Below are 17,800 nucleotides of genomic sequence, written 5' to 3' on the forward strand. Positions count from 1 at the left end.
GCCTGCGCGGCCCGGCCGGCGGGGGGGGCGGGGTCTCCTTGGCGGGTCCCGCCCCGCTCCCCGCTCCCCGCTCCCCGGCCTCGCCGTGCCCGGCGCGCGGGGGGTAGGGGCCGGCGCGCGAGCCGTGCCGCGCCGCGCCGCCTCGCCTCCCGTTCCCTCCCGCCTGCGCGCGTGCGGCATGCGAGCGAGCGAGCGGCCGTTGGTCGCGCGGGTGCGTGCGCGGGCGCGCGCGCGCGTGTGTGTGTGTGCGCGTGGGGCGGTGAGGCGCCTCCCCGCAGCCCGCGCCGCTCTCGCCGGAGCGCCGGCGGCCGGGCAGGGGGGCCCGGGCCGGCGGCCGGGGCATGGAGAGCCTGCTGGAGAACCCGGTGCGCGCCGTCCTCTACCTGAAGGAGCTGACCGCCATCGTGCAGAACCAGCAGAGCCTCATCCACACCCAGCGCCAGCGCATTGACGAGCTGGAGCGGCGGCTGGACGAGCTGAGCACCGAGAACCGCAACCTCCGCGGGCAGCAGCCGGCCCCCGCCGAGCCGGCGGCGGCCCCCGCGCCCCCCCAAGGCACCCCGCCCGAGCAGCCCCCGCCGCCGCCGCCGCCGGGCCAGCCCGACCCGCTCCAGCACCACCAACAGCTCCCGGCGCAGCAGCAGCAGCAGCCGCCGGCGGCAGCGGGCAAGCAGGCACCGGCGGGCCCCGGCGGCAGCGGCCGGGCTCCCGGCCACCAGCACCCCCCTCTCCAGCCCCACCAGCACCCCTCGGAGAAGGACGGCAGGGAGAAGGGCTGCTGCGCCGCCCTGCTTCAGCACAAGACCCCCCAGGCCATCGGCAAAGGCGTCCTGAGCAGGAGACCGGAGTAAGTGAGAAGGGAGAAAGGGGGCGGGCAGGGGTGGCGGTGGGGGAACACAGGCGTAACGGGCTCTTTCCGGGCCCGGGTCCAAGAGGGAACTGGGTTATACCCCCTGCAGCCTTGCACGGAGAGAGGCGGTGTGTGGGTGGGTGGGGAATCCCTCCCTCGATGCATTCTCGGGGAGAGCAGGCAGAGTGCAAAGAGGAGCCAGGATGCTGCTTCCAGGAGGCACCTGCTTCCTAGTTCACCGCTTCTATTTTTATGTACAAGTGTCTGCGGCCCGTTTGAACCCGCTCGGGCTGCTCAGCCGCGGTGCTTACACACAGCATCGTGCCCTCATTGCCTGCCATAAATAAATAAGTCTGATCAAAGGTGAGTGTGGTTTAGTCCAAACAGGGAGAAGCTTTGCAAAGGACAGCAGCATTGTGTCAGCTTGTTTGCCTTAAGTCACTGGTATCTGTCAAAAACCCCCCATCATCCCTGGAATGAGTTGGTATTTTCCTGCCCTCACTGATGTTAGGGGTCTTGAGTATGCATTATGTTGCACATGATGTATGTATGTTCACAGAGATACAGATGCTGTACATGTTTGACATTTGGGATGCTTATCGCACTTGTGTGTGGGTTGTCTGTCTTTTTTTTTTTTTTTTTTTTTTTTTTTGGTGAGTGGCACCTGACACTGATCCAGCTCTTCAAAAGGACAAAGTATTTTTTGCTGCTCTTTCCTCTTCAGTGAAGAAAGCATGACTACTAGTACTGAATACTGATAATGATCTATGTGCATGCATGTATAGTAAACAAGGATGAGCATTCCAGCACTATAGGTGGTGGAAGAGGGTACTATTGAAGAGTCACATTTTCTTGGATTACGTATCCAGTATATGCCATCAGTTCACCAGCCGGTAATTACAGCTGCACTCAGTATTGTATTGTCCTTTGTATAGGCACTTTGACAGCAGAGGAATATTATCTGGTTGAAAGCCAGAGTTAGTAAAGTTAGGAAGAGAAGGAGCATAGTTTCTGATGTGGCTTCTTTTATGTAAGAACGAAGCTAATGGAGGTAATAAAATTGGATTGGAATTTCTTTCCTAGAATGAACTCTATTGTTTTAGTTATAGTAATGTCAAAACAAGTGACGTACACAGCACACTGTATAGCCCAAAACATCTTCCCTGTGTCTTTTGATGCTTTAAATAAAAGGCACCCTTCTCTCTCACATTTACTTTGAGTACACAAGCATAGCTACAACATGGAGTGGATTTTCAGCTGGTGTAAGTAGCGTTACACCACTTCATAACAGCTAAGCATCTATCACATGATTTTATGAAAATCAGTGGAGAAATTACTATTGAAAGAAATACTATTAAAGGAATATGTACAATCAAGGCATGCTTGAATCCCAAGAGGCAGATCCATACTTCTAAAATACTGCACTGTAAGACTCAATTTTGCAATCACAACTTAAAGGAAGTGAGTGGGCTACTCAGAGTATTAATACAGGTTGTAAGCATTTGCAGGATCTGGCCCTTATGTGTTGTGCAATAGATGGAGTTTTAAAAAGACTTAGGGCCAGGTCCTGAACTCATGCTGACTGGTGTAAATCCAGAATAGCATAGTCTAAGTCACTGAAGTCAAAACTGTAAGAAACCCGTAGAAAAATGCATAATCAACCTCATTGTTTTTTCAATAGTGAATCCCTGCAGTGACGACTCTGTTAGAAACATCATATCGGCAAGGGCTTTCCTTCCCTCTGAAGAGAGTTTCTAACATACGTCATTACATAGATTGAAGAATCAATTTCTACGCATAAGTCTAAATACCTCCTTCTTATCTGAGCTTTTTTTTTTTGCAGTGGGGTTTGATTGGAGGAAGAATTGTAGATTTTTTTCTTCCAACCAAAATGCACAAAGAGAAGTGCATTAACAACACAGCTGATTGCTGGTATATCATACAATAATCTTTATATTTCAGATGGGTAGATAGATAGATGGATGGATGGCTGGATGGCTGGCTGGATGTAGCCTTTTTGTGGAAAGTCAGGGCTGCTGCTGGGGATAACAGAGCAATCCCTGCAGCGCTCTTCACTCAGAAAGATTAAAATAGACTGCTTCTGTTTCCTTCTATAGCTTAGGCAAACCGAAATCTTTGTATGGAAAAGGAAATACGAGAGATGCAAAACAGTCTACATTTCTCACTCCTGCAGGTTCTTTATTTTTTCCCATTGATTGTATATACTGGGTTTCATCCTCTCTCATCTCTGACTGTTAGAAGGAAATCAAAGAGACTGCAAAATCTAACTTAAAGGCAACTTGGATGTAGGATGGGGAAACAATCTTTCACCACCTATTGAAAGTGTGCGCAATATCCCTTATGATGCAACTGACCAAGCTGAGAGTTGTATTTTTGCTTTTGCATGACAGCAGGGGACATATACTTTAATACCTAGACAGATTCTGTATCTGCACTCTCTTCCTTCCTCCCCGCATCTGAGCATGTTTTTACCTCTATTATAAACCCTGAAATTCAATGTTATCTGTATTTTTTTTCTCATAGCCAAGAGCATAGGAACTAACTGCGCACTACAGAAAATGGCCACTCTAAACATAACAGAAATGATATTTTAGCATGTCAGGATGCCGTGTCTGAAAGCAAGGGTTAAAGCAGCACCTGGGCAGTGCCTGGCTCTCACTGCCCGGTAATGGAATTTCCTCTGCCTCTCACAAAACAGGAGGTTCTGTCAGCATGTTTAAGTGTACTTGTGCTGGCCCTTCTCACCTTAGACACAGCCTAGGGATTTTGCTCATTTTGAGTCAGGATTGAGGGTTTTTTGCAGCCCAGCTCACCTCAGACCCTGGATATAAGTGAAGACCAGAGCTTTTGAACACATGTGACTATTCATGTCAACTGGGCCAGTCTTCTGTAAGGGGCTCGTAAGTAAAAACAGCTGAAGGATCTCTATTGTTTTAAAGAAAAGTTCAGTCTTATTTTCATTGTTCTCTTTTTAAAAAACTGCTAAGTTTTCTTTTCTTAAAGCTCTTTTTAAAAAAAAATAAAAAAGCCTACATTTTAAAAGGGAACAAACCCAAGCCTGCCTCTAGAAAGGGAAGAATTCCTGAGTTATGCAGAAGCCCACTAATTGTTGCTGCATGTCGTTGTGTGATAAAGGTGGCACTGAGCTTACCTATGAAAGGAGAAGCAAGGAGAAAGATTTTTGCAAAGATTCTCAGCAAGAATTAGGCTGATTATTATTCCACGGCATCTGTCTTTTTCTACCTTAGGAGTCTATTGCATAAGCGCCTCACAGCTTTAAAAACAAAAAAATAAGGTCATTCATCATGGAATGTTTTGCTTCAAAAATACAGGTTGCCGAATTAGCATAGCTTAGATCACCCTTACTAGGCAGCCTCTTGTCTTAAGGGACCATCCCAAAGTATCGTCAAATCCAGTGAGCATAAATTTTCCTTCCCTTCTTTATCAGAATACTACCTTCTTTGCCAATCCCCAATACCCGTCGTTGAGTATCAGGGAAATGCCACAGGGTTGAATTTAGCAGATTAAGTCTAAATGGCCCAAATCCTGCTGGTTTTTATCCATGAAACTCTCAGTAGGAGCTTTGCCTACGGAAGGACTTTGGATTTTGAGCCCATGCATTAGCTGGAAAACTCACTTTGATAAAGACAATTAGAATAATAGCTAATAATCTGTTATGGTTCCTTCCATCAAAAGACATGGATGCAATTTGCAAACATTCTGCATTAAAGTGGCATTAAAGTCTTCCTTTAACTGTGTCACCAACAGTGAAAACAAGGCATAGAAACAGTATTTGTCTAGCATGACATAAAGAATCTAAGTACTGCCTTTAAATTATTAGCCTGTATTTGCTCTACAAGACATCTCCCCATGCAAAACAAACTCTTAGAACTCTTGCAAGAAATTTTCTAAAATCACATTTTCCCAGAGGTCTTAAAGCTCATTTGGATTTGCATTGGGCTGAAAACTATTTTATTTTATTTTGTGTTGGTTTAGGATAGTGTTTTTTACCTTAGTAAAGAGGCAAGTTTAAAAGACAATGTTTGAGTCACTTAGTTGCTGTTGTGGTCTGAGGCTGTTTGCTGTATTTTTGTTTAATTTCAAAAGCTCAATTATGTAACTTTAAAATGAAGATATTGCATATGCAGAGGTACTGTTTTCCATAATTTTTCTTTTTAACTATGCATTAATGTTCTGTTCTATGGATTATCTCCAGGGTAAAGGCACTAGAGAAAATCCCACTGATTTCAATGGATACTAACAATAACTGTAAATATTATGGCTCACTATTAACATATTTTGCTATATTTGCGCATTGCACCAGGCCAAAAAAAAAAAAAGGAAGACCAGAACAATTCTGACTGGCTTGTGTACCCCAGATACCCTTTTTTTAACTTTGGGTGCTCAAGGAATGCTACGTTTGCCCTCAGCTTTCATTCTTTCAGATTCAGATTTCCCCCAGCCTATTTCAAGGTTTAACTCCCTTGAGCTTTCATACACCAGAAATAGTTGCATTGGTGCTGCCCTGGGTTCTGCACATCCCTGCACCATTTCGCATTCAAAAGTTATTTGGAGTAGAGTACTGTAAGCTGGTTTCAAATGACAGAAGTCTGCATTGGCATAGCTACACAGATGCTAAAGCCCAGCTTAGATGATTTTGAAATAAAGAGCATAATGAGACGAGAAAAGCAAGTACAGTGTCTGTGACTACATCCCATGTAAAGATGTATCCATACTGGTTCCATTCACATTGTAAACTTACTTTATGACATGAACACACCTGTGTCATATGTACATCAGGGTCTGTAAAATCTCAGACAGAAGAATATGGAATTAATGATTCACAACAATATCTAAGGAACAACAGATGAAGTGAGAGAAGGAAAAGATCTCAGCTTAGGAAGGGTTCAGGGTGAAGTGCTAGGTATAAAATTGCTAAGTAAAGACAGCATGAAGAATTCCACCCACAAGGATAGCACCTCAGTATGATGCTGTATAAAGTCCCGGCCAGAGCAGCACAGTGTCAAAGCTGAAAATACTATTGTGGGAAGTCTCACTGGTGGGATGGGAGCATCAGGAAGTAATAACAAGGAAGGAATCTGTGTGAAATACTGCCTAGTGGTGCTTTGGACAGATACTACCTGTGTATCTGTGTCGTGAGCCCAGTTAGAACAGTACCTGGAGTAACGAAGACTAATATGAGTCTTTTAACCAGAGAAGCCAAGGGCTGAAAGCAACAGCAAAAAAAAAAAAGGTGAATTTTCTGATGCTTAAATGAGGAGGAATCCAAATGCATTATTTTGTTTTTGTCTGATAAGATGGTGTTATTTTTATGTCACTCAGCTATATGTTCCGTTGCAGCCAGGCTGCTCTTCTCTGGTGGCAATTTCTTCCATACACTTTGTATTGGCACATTTGGTGTCACTTCCCAGGCAGATCCAAGGTAAGGCTCTATGAGAGGACTTTAGAAGCAATGGGCTCACATGGCAACACTGTTAGCATTCAAAATAATTAACACATGGCTGTTTGAAAAAGGTATAAATGGAAAAATGTCCCAAATGAATAGGTATTAGCAACACCCTTGAGAATTTCTGCCAGGGACTCAGTGCCAGGTGACTCGGGCTGCCTTATCCCATTCTTTGCAGCACGTACAGTGTGGAAGGACATCTGTTGTTCTGAGATTGCAACAAGCAACTGATACTTCCGTGTCCTTCATAAAATGATGCGCACATAGGAGTATACAATTTAGGCATGGCTCATACAGTTTATGCATGCAGCAAATGGCTACTTATATGAGGCACAGACTGTACACATTCCCACCTACACCATACTTGAAATTATTTGCACTTATAGTCAGAGTAAGCCAGAGAAATCTAACCTTCGGAGGCTCTTCTGGTCCTTAGATGGTGCCTGTCAGCAAGAAGTCTGCTCTTCTATTAATTATGGCTTCTATCTACTCATTAAAAAAAAAAGTGTTTGTGTGATAAGATGAAATACACTTCTGCAAGCAAAAATACCTCTACACAAACAGATGTATTAGATTGTAGAAATTTCCCTGTTTTATTTTTTCCTCTTCTGCCTTGGAATATAAGTAGAAACAGTAAAAAAGAGCTACTGTCTCTCTACCTTAATCTTTGTGTACACAGGATTTATTAATCTGCTTTCCTGTTATTTTCCCTATAAATGCCTTGTTAGGTTGCTTGTTTTCTCCTTTCTTTCCTAGTTCAGCAGTAGTTTATTTATCTTTTTCCATTCTCAGTTATGAAACCTTTTGTTGTTTCTCCCTTAGGAAAACATTATCGAAAGCCGGAAATATTCCTCTGTTTAACAGACGGAAAATATTTCATTTGTTATAAAATCACCTGTAGCCTGTGGTTGCTACTTTGTCCACATTCCATGGAACCATATAAGAACAAATAAGGAAAAAAAAAAAGTGTCATTTGTGAAGGCAGAGCCTGAAATATGACCATTTTCCTTTTCTTTTTCGTACATTTTTAAAAATTATATATACAGTTTTCCCTCAAAGAGATATATCTTGAAACAAACTAGTAACACTCTTTTATTAATCTACTCTGGAGTTTGCCATTTCAGTTAGCTAAGCTGTAGGTGAAAAAATGAGAGTCTTGACTGTTGGATTTGTTCTGCCCAATGGCTCTGTTTAAAATCTCTTAGTTAGAGCATTGGACTAACAGTCTTAAATAAAAGTTTAATTCCTCCTAAATGTATTTTTAACAGGCTTGTGATACTGGACAGTCCCTTTCATCTCTGTGTATTTTAAGATCTGTAGCAAAGCAGTTGGAGATCTATTGTTACAGATAAGAGTGGGCAGATAGATCAGGAACGATCCTTTTTATAAATTTCAGCCTAGGAAGCAGCATAAAGCTCCTGTCATTACTCGCAATGTGTACTGCAAGGCAATATGTGTATTTGCACACAGAAGAGCAAATGTATATGCATGAGCATTTGTCTACAGCAAGTGTCTAAGAGCAAAGTTGAAATAGCACCTAGTTTCTCTGCTTTTTACATACAGAGAAGCAAATTATCTGCTGGAGGAAAACAGTGTATCTTTACTGACGTCAGTACAGCTGTGACAATTTACATCACCTCAGGATCTGCACCAGATTTTGTGTATCTGTCCTCACACACAAATACACATACATCCACTAGTGTAAATGAGTGTTGACAATAGCAATGGATAGCAACTCATCACAGAAATAACAGTGAACAATGGAAAAACCACTAAGAACATTCTGATTCTTTGTATAATAGGTTTTAATGTTTTCTCATGGTATTTTAATATAAGGTAGTAGGAGTTTTGTTGCTACAGGGTTATAAAGATATATTTGCTCCGTTTAATAGTGTTTTTTTTTTTTCTTTTCTCTACCCTATGCATGCACTCTCAGTCTGCTTCTCACACAGGTATTATTTTTATTGCTTGTGCTGAGATTTTGCTTTGCTAAGATTATGCTTATTGATCAGCTGTTATTTCCATGTGCTCTGAAGTTGCACTTTCTGAGAGGGACAGAAGAGGATCAATATTTTCCATGATTAGTTGCATCTAAGAGGGGACATTTTGGTGAAATTGAAGTGACTTTGAATAAGAAATTTAAAATGGCAAACCTTATCCTTCCTGCCCTCTTCTAGCTGAAAACAAGGGGGCCTGTGAGCTGCAGAGCTAATGAAGCCTGGCTTCCAGAAGATTTGTGTCACAATTACATTTTCTGATGCCTAACAAGATGTGAGTTCTGATCTAAGCTTCTCCTGGTGTTGAGGCTTTTATAACATCTCTCTCCAACATGGAGACTTCTGCGTGGAGTAATGGCTTCTGGTCACTTGGCAGCCTTTCCCTCAGAGGAGAACCTACAAAATTCTCTCTGTTACACCCCACCAGCCATTTTCATGGAACTCATAAGAGGTTAGTATCTCTGAGATCACTGTTACTCACTCAGACTTGGTTGAAGCTCACAGTGGGATCTGCAGTTACAAAGTAGGAACCAAAGTAGACACACACACCCACACAGAGAAAGAGAGAGGCATGCATAGGAGGAAAAAGGAAAAGATTATATGGTTACAGTAAACATATTTTGCTTAGGAACTCAGGTAATAAAGACCAAGCCCTAGATATTTTTTTAATGTAGCTCACCAGTACATCAAAATGGCTGAACAGTCTACTCCAAATCTGTGACCTTTTCTTGGAGCTGATATTCTGTGTGTAATAGCCTCTTAAAAGTCTTTGAATATGGAAGTTATAAAGAATTGGGAAATTACTGTAGGAATTCAGGGTGCACCTAGGTGGAGGTTTACCATTGGCAAATGGGAGTCTGTTGCTCCTCTTGGCTTTGCATATGAAGTTGGGGGATCATCTTAATCCACCTGCCAACATTTGCATGGGCATGGGCTGGTGTTGAGACAGTTACTATTGGAGAGGTTAATTTATATTTGCTGAAACACACTAAAGCATCTATGTCATTCTCAAGAGTAGCAGAAAATTGACACTGAAATTATTATAGATCTTAAGGAGGCTTGGGATTTTCTCCAGGTTTTACTGTACTTTGGATATTTGTTCAAATTCTGACCTTTCTATTAAAATTCAGGACCTGGCTGTCAATCTCTTTGTTTCTGTGATGTCGATTTCCAGCAGTCCTCCAGAGCGGTTCACACTATCCTGCTCCAGTGGGAGAGCTGCTCTGACAGCACCTCCTTTAGACTCAGTGTCCAGCATCTTGGTGTTGCTGTGCCTGGGTGGACACTGCCTCCATGGAACAACATCCTTGGATCTGCCTCCCGGAGCATTGTGGTTTTGGCCCTGAAGTTCTTAATGGAGTTTATACATGATAGCATTTTCCAAAAGAGAAAGTACCTTTCTAGATTTATAGAGATTATTACCTTTCTACTTCAGTTATGGAACCAAGCTCAGATCTGTCTTTCCTTGCTTTTGCCCCTCTATGAGGAATACTGTTTCTGCCTCTGTTGGGCTGTTCCAGGAAAAGTTTCAGCCCTGCAGTCAGTTCAGAATTCTCACAAATGTCCTTGTCTTTCATTTGCTGGTTTTAAATTTGCAAACCCATTCCCAGTAGAACACCAGTAAATTGTGCATGTCTGCTAGGGCCTCCTCACATGGGCCCCTTCGCCATAGTAAATAAATATCTGGATTTGTCCCAAGGGCCCATGCTGATGTCCGTGCACACTGGACCACTAACCTTCATCTGAACTAGCAAAGAATCTGAGGAATCTTCTCCCTTTTCTCTGATCATTTTCTGGTTCTCATGCCAAAGACATCTCTTCAAGCGGTTTTCTTCTATAATGTTTTGTGCCAATAAATCTATATCCAGTCAAACTCCTGATGTAGATAGACTACATGGCTCTTATTGGTAATGTGCACTATTTTGCAATCTAGGCAAATCTAGATTCTGTTACCACTTAACTATAAATCTGAGTGGCTGAACTGACTTAACTAAGTGGCTTTGAATTTGAAGAGACTCGTAAATAACTTCTGATGTAACAGATCTTCTTGAACTGACTTCTGTCCCACTGCTGGAGTTAGTTTGAGTTAGCTATTAGCTTATTAAAGTCTATGCATACTTGCCGTGGCAATCATTTGGGATGGCACAGCCAACTGCTGTAATGTTTCCCCCAAGAATTCTTTATTACTCATTTGGGAAAATACTGATCTCCATGTTAGCTGCAGCAACATCCACTGCTAGTCCCTTGTTTCTGCCAAGAAAGGAGTGAGTTTCTCATCTTTGTCAAGCTAAATACATAAATATTGACTTCACTAGACATGCTCTGACTGGAACTATTATACCACCTTTATCACCTCATTTACCATAGCTCTTACACAGCCAAGCAGATAGGGAATACCAGATTGTATCCTTGATGGATGAAAAGTGTTGGCAAACAGTTTCATTCTCAGACACTTAAAAGTATTTAGCCTCCCAAAGGTGGAAGAAAGAATCTACTCATTTTTAAGGGAGGGATCAGACTTCTGCCGAACTCCATTTGCTTTCAGCAAGTTTTTTTATAGGTAGATAGAAGAAAGGAAATATTGGTGACAGGGGAAGAGGGGAAGAAGAGGATGCAAGGCATCTACTCTCTGCTAATGGCAACCTTCAAGCTGGTTTTAAGTCTGTATTAACCTACTCTTCAAATCCCAAGGCTGGAAGCATGGCTGGACTGTTGCCTCAGGACTACATCCCAGCAGTGTGAACATCTGCGTGCTCTCCAAAGCCTCTGCAGCAATCATAAGACAGGGTATACCGTACTTCTGGCTTCTGCAGAGGTTGTCTGTGCAGGGAGATACAAGCTGGTGGAAGAGTGGACAGCAGTGGAGAGGAGTTACAAAGGGAAGGGGAATCTAGGAGAATCTAATCCTCTAGTACACCTCTAAGCATGGCAAGATCTTGCTGCAGGATGAAGGATAGAAATACCATGCAAAAGTAGGTAATAATAGTAATTATTATTATAATACCGACTCTTCTGTATTACTCTTTATCAGTAGACCCTTCAGTGCTTACAAAGGTAGTCCTCATTTTACAGAAGGGGATGAAGATATGGAAAATGTTGTGCTTGAGTTCACATAGCTAGTCGAAGCTGAGAGTAAAACCTGTGTCCCAGGGCTCTGATCTGTCAAGTAGGCTACAGTGCCTTGGAAGAAGGAGACAAACAGGACAAGAAGTGTTAAATCTTACGAGGTCACTTCCATGGCATACATAAAAATGCTCCAAATCTTGAAATCTCATTAACTCCCTGGACAGCTTGATATCAGGAAGAGTTTTCGCCAATTAAAGATCTATTACTTGGCCCAAAGTCCTTAATAGCCATTCGTGATTGGTGTCAGTTATGTACATTAGAAAGAAAGAGCAGTGGAGGCTGGAGGTAAAATTGAATATTGAATTTGAGGAGGAACTGAGACACGTGGTTTCAGGTTGGCAGGGCTGTGTATTGCAGGCAAGTCGAGCAAGGTTTACACAAGCAGTTAGTCCAGCAAAAAGATGTGTTGGGCTAAAAAAGTGGTATAAATGTGTCAGAGTAAAAAAGTGCAAGAAACCACACACACATATGGGAGCTTGTTTTGTTTCTTGCAGCAATGAACCAGTTATGGGTCGCATAGAGTGATGAAGGGAGGGGGTAAGGAGAGAAGGTAGGTTAAGGGTCTGTAGTCTCTGCTGTTTCAGACTGGTTTGATGGGAGAAAGCTCAGGAAGCACATGGAAGACACCAAAAATATTCCTCTTGTGGGAGCAAAAGGAAAAGCCTCCCACAGAGGTAGGCACTGCATGTGAGCTAGGGAAGCGGAAAGTAATTATCACATCTGTGCATGTGAGTAAGTTGACAGAGTACCTTCTCCAAAAACCACTGCCTAGCAAGACACGGTTTCTTCTTCCCACAGCTATATTTTCCCTCCCCCTGTTCTCCTCTTAAATACAGAACCATACTGGGGTCTGCTGCCTCCATCCCTCCTCTCCTGACACAATCAGAGCAGTACATGCAATCACCAACTCATGCAGACGGACTCAGAGTCTTGCTCTGTCAGATTTTTCCTGCCTCACCCAAGGAGAACTCTTGCATGACTGATACGTGTGCTTTAATGGATTCTGGGCTGAGGCTTTAATTTCCAGTAATAAGAAGAGCATTTGCGATCCTCCATCCCTCTAGTTTGTGATACAGGGCTTGATGGTAACAATGTTTCATTAGCTCAGTCTGATTAGCTGTTACCTGGGGACATCACATTGATAAGGATCCTCCATCCTGCCTGTTTTTTCATTCAGTACTGGGGCAAGCCCCAGTGTTTTGTAAACCCAAAGGATGCTCCTTGGCAGACTCTTGTGCATGTATGAGAGGGAGACACACTCTGGGAATTCTTACACAACTTGAATATATTTCCCACAGTCAAGGGATGCACTCAGCATAGACCCAGGCTGCATTTGGTAATGACAGAGATGGCAAGGGAGATGTGGGACTGGGGCAAGAATGCCTTCAGGATGCGAGTGTGCCTTGGATGTTTCTGGAATTCCTTTCTCTTACCAGCAAGAAGCTATTTATGTTGGTTACTTTTTCCTCTCAGTTTGTATTGTACGATTATACAGATTTCTTCAATTTGAAAGGACTCAGCACCTCAGAGGATCAGTACCTCACTCTCTCTCCTTTGTCTTCCAGTTCTATTTTTTATTTCTCCATTCTGATTTTATTTGCTGCTGTTTTGAATTCCCTGAGGTGAACACTAACCAAAGGCACAATTAGTAACTGTTCCCTTGGGATGCAGTATGGCACTAGCTGGAGACATGTCACAAAAAAAAAAAAAAAAAAAAAAAAAAAGCTAAAAATGACCAATTTAATAACATTTCTCTGTTACCACTCCTTTTATTAAAGACATGAAGAAAAGTTAGGACCTGAGTCACTCCTGATAGCACAGTGGCATTTGCAAAGATAGCAGCAAGAATGAAACTGGCCTTCAAGAAAAGAGTTTGGAGCCTCTTTCCAAACTTCACTGGCTCCTGGCTCCTTCCAGACAGCACCTCCTGTTCATCCTTACTTAGCTTGCCCTTGTTCCTCTTTCTGACTGGTAGTTGCACCCTCTCTTTCACCCAAAACCTCAATTTGCTGCAAGATTAGTGTAGGTGGCAGCTACACCACAATGGCAGCATATGAATGCAGCACTGCTGAGAACAAGGCTATGATGAAGGTTTCTGTTGCTGGATCCCCAAACACCCGTTGGGAGGATGAGGAGCATGACATGTCTGCGTGTACTGAACAGTGAATGGGTAGAGTGAAGTGACAGGTGAATGGTACACCTGTATCCCCATGAGAATATGTCTTCTTTCCCTCTAGGTATATATGCCTGTGTGGAGAACTGAAGTCTGAAGGAATGAGGGATTCAAAAGTGTACAAACATATATATTCACTCACAACTGGCAGGGTGAACAGTCTAAGTGAGATGTGCTTTATGTCATATATATCCAGTTTTTGCTTCTGGTGACTTACATGTGTTTCACTGAATTAATGAAATCACCAATAAGGAAAGATAGAAGGGAAGATTTGCCCAATGTTTTCTAAAAACCCCTTACATTTAATTGTTTTGTTTAGTGGTGTTTGTGGTCATGACCACGGAAAAAAAAAAAAATCAGAATTTTTGACCTATGTTTTGTGCTTCAAAGAGTAAGTGACCGCATTCTGGATCTGGGACTAAGAAGGCTCCAGAGACAGCTTAGAAAAAACTCCGAGTAAGCAAAAAAGAAGTCATGCTGCAAGAAGGAAAGAACTAAGTAGAGGCTTCTAAGCAAGAGGAAGTTGAGCTTTGGGAACTTCTGACAGTGCACAAAAAAAAAACACAGGTGGGAGTGCTCAGGAGGCAAGCAAAATGCTGACTGAGGCAAGCAAAATGCTGAGTGTCTACCTGTTACCCAATTCCTGCTATATGCTGAAACAAAGAGCCATAGTTACGTATACTACTAAAATCAAGCGTAACCTTCGTCAGTATCACCTGTAAGACCACAGTCTGTGGAGCTAAAAGATGTATCAATCTTTCTTGCTACTCCATTTCTGAGCTGTTGTAGCAGACTGTGTGTGCTGTAAGATCATCAGCAGCCACAGCTTTGTTTTGACACAACCTATAGAGATGTATTTATTGATACTAACACCATAACAGGGGATGCTCCTATTTAAATGGAAAAAGTACATTTTATCAGCTACCACTACCCTCTGCTAGGTCGGGAGAGCTCTGATGGCAAGAAGTCCATAGATGGCTAACATGTCTACAGGCTACCATGGGTCTACGTTAAGATAAACTGGAATGAGCTTAGTGATGTTAGTCTACCCTTTATTGTGGGTATTTCCCAAGGTGGCAAACTCAAGCTGGCTGAGCAGAGCTGCTGTGGAAGTCCCAAACTGCATTTGTGAGGTAAGAGATGTTGGGCAGAATTGAGATGAATGCAAAAGGTCTGCATTTTGAGGAAGAGACCTGGAGAACTGGAGGGCGTGATGCTGCAGGATTAAGATGAAGACTGAGTTTTGTGCAAAGGACTAGCAAATGCTGAACGTGGTGAGACAGGTGAAGAGCCAGACTGCAATAGCATGGGAAACAGTAAGACGATTCTAATGCATCAGCAGAGCTGCATGGACCATCCACACTGGAACAAGTGATAACATAGGCAGCTTTTTGCATCAGCAGCAGAGCTCTGTGGATGAATAGATCTGGGCTAGCAGAATTTGGGTGTACTGGCAGCTGCACAGGCACTCGGAACTAAGCTAGTGGAGGTGCTGCAGGTGAGGAGAAACTGCAGAGCTGCACAAAGGAAGCTCGCCTGCGCTCTGCTTGGCACCAAACAGTTGCTGTTAATCTTTCACTTCCCTAAGCACTGATACTCATACAAATTATGAAGAAAAAAATTACTCAAATGCAGCAGGAAAGGCTCTTTAGCTTCATATTTATGAACTTAGATAAAAGAGAGCTTGATACGAGTCTGGAAAAGTGACATCTCAATTTTATCCTGCCTATTATGATGATTAGTGCAAGTGTGGGTTGATTATTTGCTACTGACCCCTCTTTTTCCCTTGTCCTTTGTAAAGTTCTCTTTCTTAGGGAACTCCTTGTCACTGAATAGTTCAGGCTGTTCTTTGTCCTTTCAGCCTTGTGATTTCCACTAGCACCAAGCCAGAAATCACCTCATTTGCTAATAGGTATTCTAGTTAATAATAGCAAATCCATCCACTGAGGATATTTCTGGCCTGCTTTGCAAGACAGGAATGCTCTTTTAATGGCACAGTGCTGGCACATGAGTGGGAATGCTTGCACCCATTTGTGTAGGTGCATGTTACAAACAGTCTATGCACTCTGGAAAACTTGTGATGCCCCACATCGCTCACCAAACCGTAATTATGGTGGCGGAGAGAGTGTAACAACTCCATAGATAGCTGAAAATTTCCTGGGTAGAAAGACTTGCTGAATTTCCATGGCACACAATTTCTGGGTATGCGTTCACTAGCTGTTTGGGGATTTGACTATGAAGAATCCAAACCAATTTTCTCAATCAGGCTTTTGATGTTGTTATTTTAATTATTAATTATGTTTGAATAGGTTTTCAAGAAAAGATAGATCAAGCTGTCTCCCAAACAGCATTCAGACCAGTCTCCAAAACAGATTTTCTACAGAATGAACTATAGATCTAAACAAGAAAATTACTCATATATTTTGTCTGTTCCCAATGTCTTCTAGACACTTAGTGTGTAATTCCTGTTTTGTTTACCTTGGCACAAATAAAGAGTAACCATTGAAGACAATGAAACCAATCCAGTGGAAGCCCACAGCCATGAACAGATAAAAGTGAGGAGAGAGCACAGGCCCTTAGAGTTCTAATGGGCCCACAGGCAACAGATGCAGATTTAATTAAACTTTTAGTAGCTGGATTTAAAAGTTAATAGGGAAGGCTATTTCGGCCTTGGTAGAAATACAGGCTGCATTGCTAACTGGAAAAAAATCTTGAATAAGCAAACAAGAAGGATAGTGCTGTAGTCAACAGTGACTGTTGTCTGTAAGAGAACAATTGGCTGTAGTAATGGACATGGCATGGGTCCCAATACCACAGCAGCTGTTCCTTGCACTGCTGCATATCTCAAAGTTCATGTCCCTCCTGGTTCTCTCATGAGTGAGACAAAGATGCATCCAGAAACATTTTTTTTCTTTTAACTTGCCTTTTTTAACCTCAAGATATATTTTTTTTGTTCCCCTATTTCTTCCTCTTTGTTGAATTCGGTCAAGGATACTGGAGAATCACAAATAGGAACATCACATGAAACCAACACTGACAGTACTGCTTTCCTTCCACACTCCAGTAGTTAAGTACAAAAAAAACCTCAAAGAAAATCGTCATCGTCATAATCACCAACGCTATCCCAAAATGGAATAAAAGCCACCCTGCTTTATCTCTCATCCCCTACTTCTTCCCTGACATGCACTGTCAAGACCAAAAGCCTCGCATTTGTTTCAGTAAGAATGTGACACAAATGAAAAAGGAGGTAAGGTTGAATAAAAACTGTGAGAGGAAAGAAGGTATGAAATTAAAAATACAATGTCATATGAAGGCAGCCTTTATAAATGCCAAGGAAGCAAAAACCAAAACACTTTACTTTGCCTTGCATTTCCCCAGAAAGCATTTACAGGGGCACATGAGTGCAACAGTAATTTTGTTGTAATACATGCATAGTTTTTAGTATACTTACTCGGTTGCTTTTGTTTTGCCTCCTCCTTTAACAGACTGAGGGTCTTGAGACAGACTGCAAGCCTTCCTAAGGAGAGACAATAAAGAGAGCATTGATACAAGAAGTTGTTAAGACAAATTAGTTTCAGGAGAGTGATTTATGTAAAGGATCTCATAATCACTCCAACCCCAACACTGTCTGGCAGGAGCTGTTTTTATGAAGTTAAACACAAGAGTGACTGCTGCATAGCCCTTTCCTTCAGAAGGCCGGATTAATTAAACAAAATAAAGCAAAACAACAAACAGCTGGGGGAAGAAGATGAGGTAGTAGCTAATGCTATCAGCTGATAAGACCCGCTACATTTCAGAGGCACGTGCTATCCAGGAGTCACAAAGCCTCAGCACATTCTGTAAGTTGGCGTTTGGTCATCAAAAGTTTCTGCTTCTGGGCCAGATGGCCTTATTGCTGTTGCATGTTTAGCAGTCTCTTCTCAGATGCCAGCACTGTTGTTCCATGGAGAGCTAAGGGTGATGTGGCAAGTTTCCCATTTTCAAACGTGCTAGTATTGCTTGATCCCGGAGGTTCACAATTATCTTACAGTTTCTTGTATTTCCTATGGAGCCCATCAATGGAGAAGCCTGCAGATTCATTTTTAAGCACCTATCTCCAAATGCATCTGAATTTCAATTCCCTTTTTTCTTTCTTCCTGACTATATCCTCTCCTTCCATTATTAAC

At 42.6% G+C, this 17,800-nt stretch overlaps 1 protein-coding gene across 4 annotated transcripts in view; it reads left to right on the top strand.

Moving 5' to 3' along the window:
* The first annotated feature begins 289 nt into the window (after positions 1–289).
* IQSEC3 (IQ motif and Sec7 domain ArfGEF 3) overlaps positions 290–17,800 on the top strand; it is a 103,857-nt gene continuing 86,346 nt past the window's right edge. For all 4 annotated transcript variants that reach the window (XM_086755329.1, XM_086755306.1, XM_086755297.1 and 1 more), the window contains exon 1: positions 290–847. In XM_086755329.1, the coding sequence (XP_086611455.1) occupies positions 342–847 (506 nt within the window). In that variant the 5' untranslated portion in view covers positions 290–341. The remainder of the gene's footprint in view (positions 848–17,800) is intronic.

Source organism: Chlamydotis macqueenii, chromosome 1, assembly GCF_036417535.1.
Source record: "Chlamydotis macqueenii isolate bChlMac1 chromosome 1, bChlMac1.mat, whole genome shotgun sequence".
Classification (NCBI taxonomy): Eukaryota; Metazoa; Chordata; class Aves; order Otidiformes; family Otididae; genus Chlamydotis; species Chlamydotis macqueenii.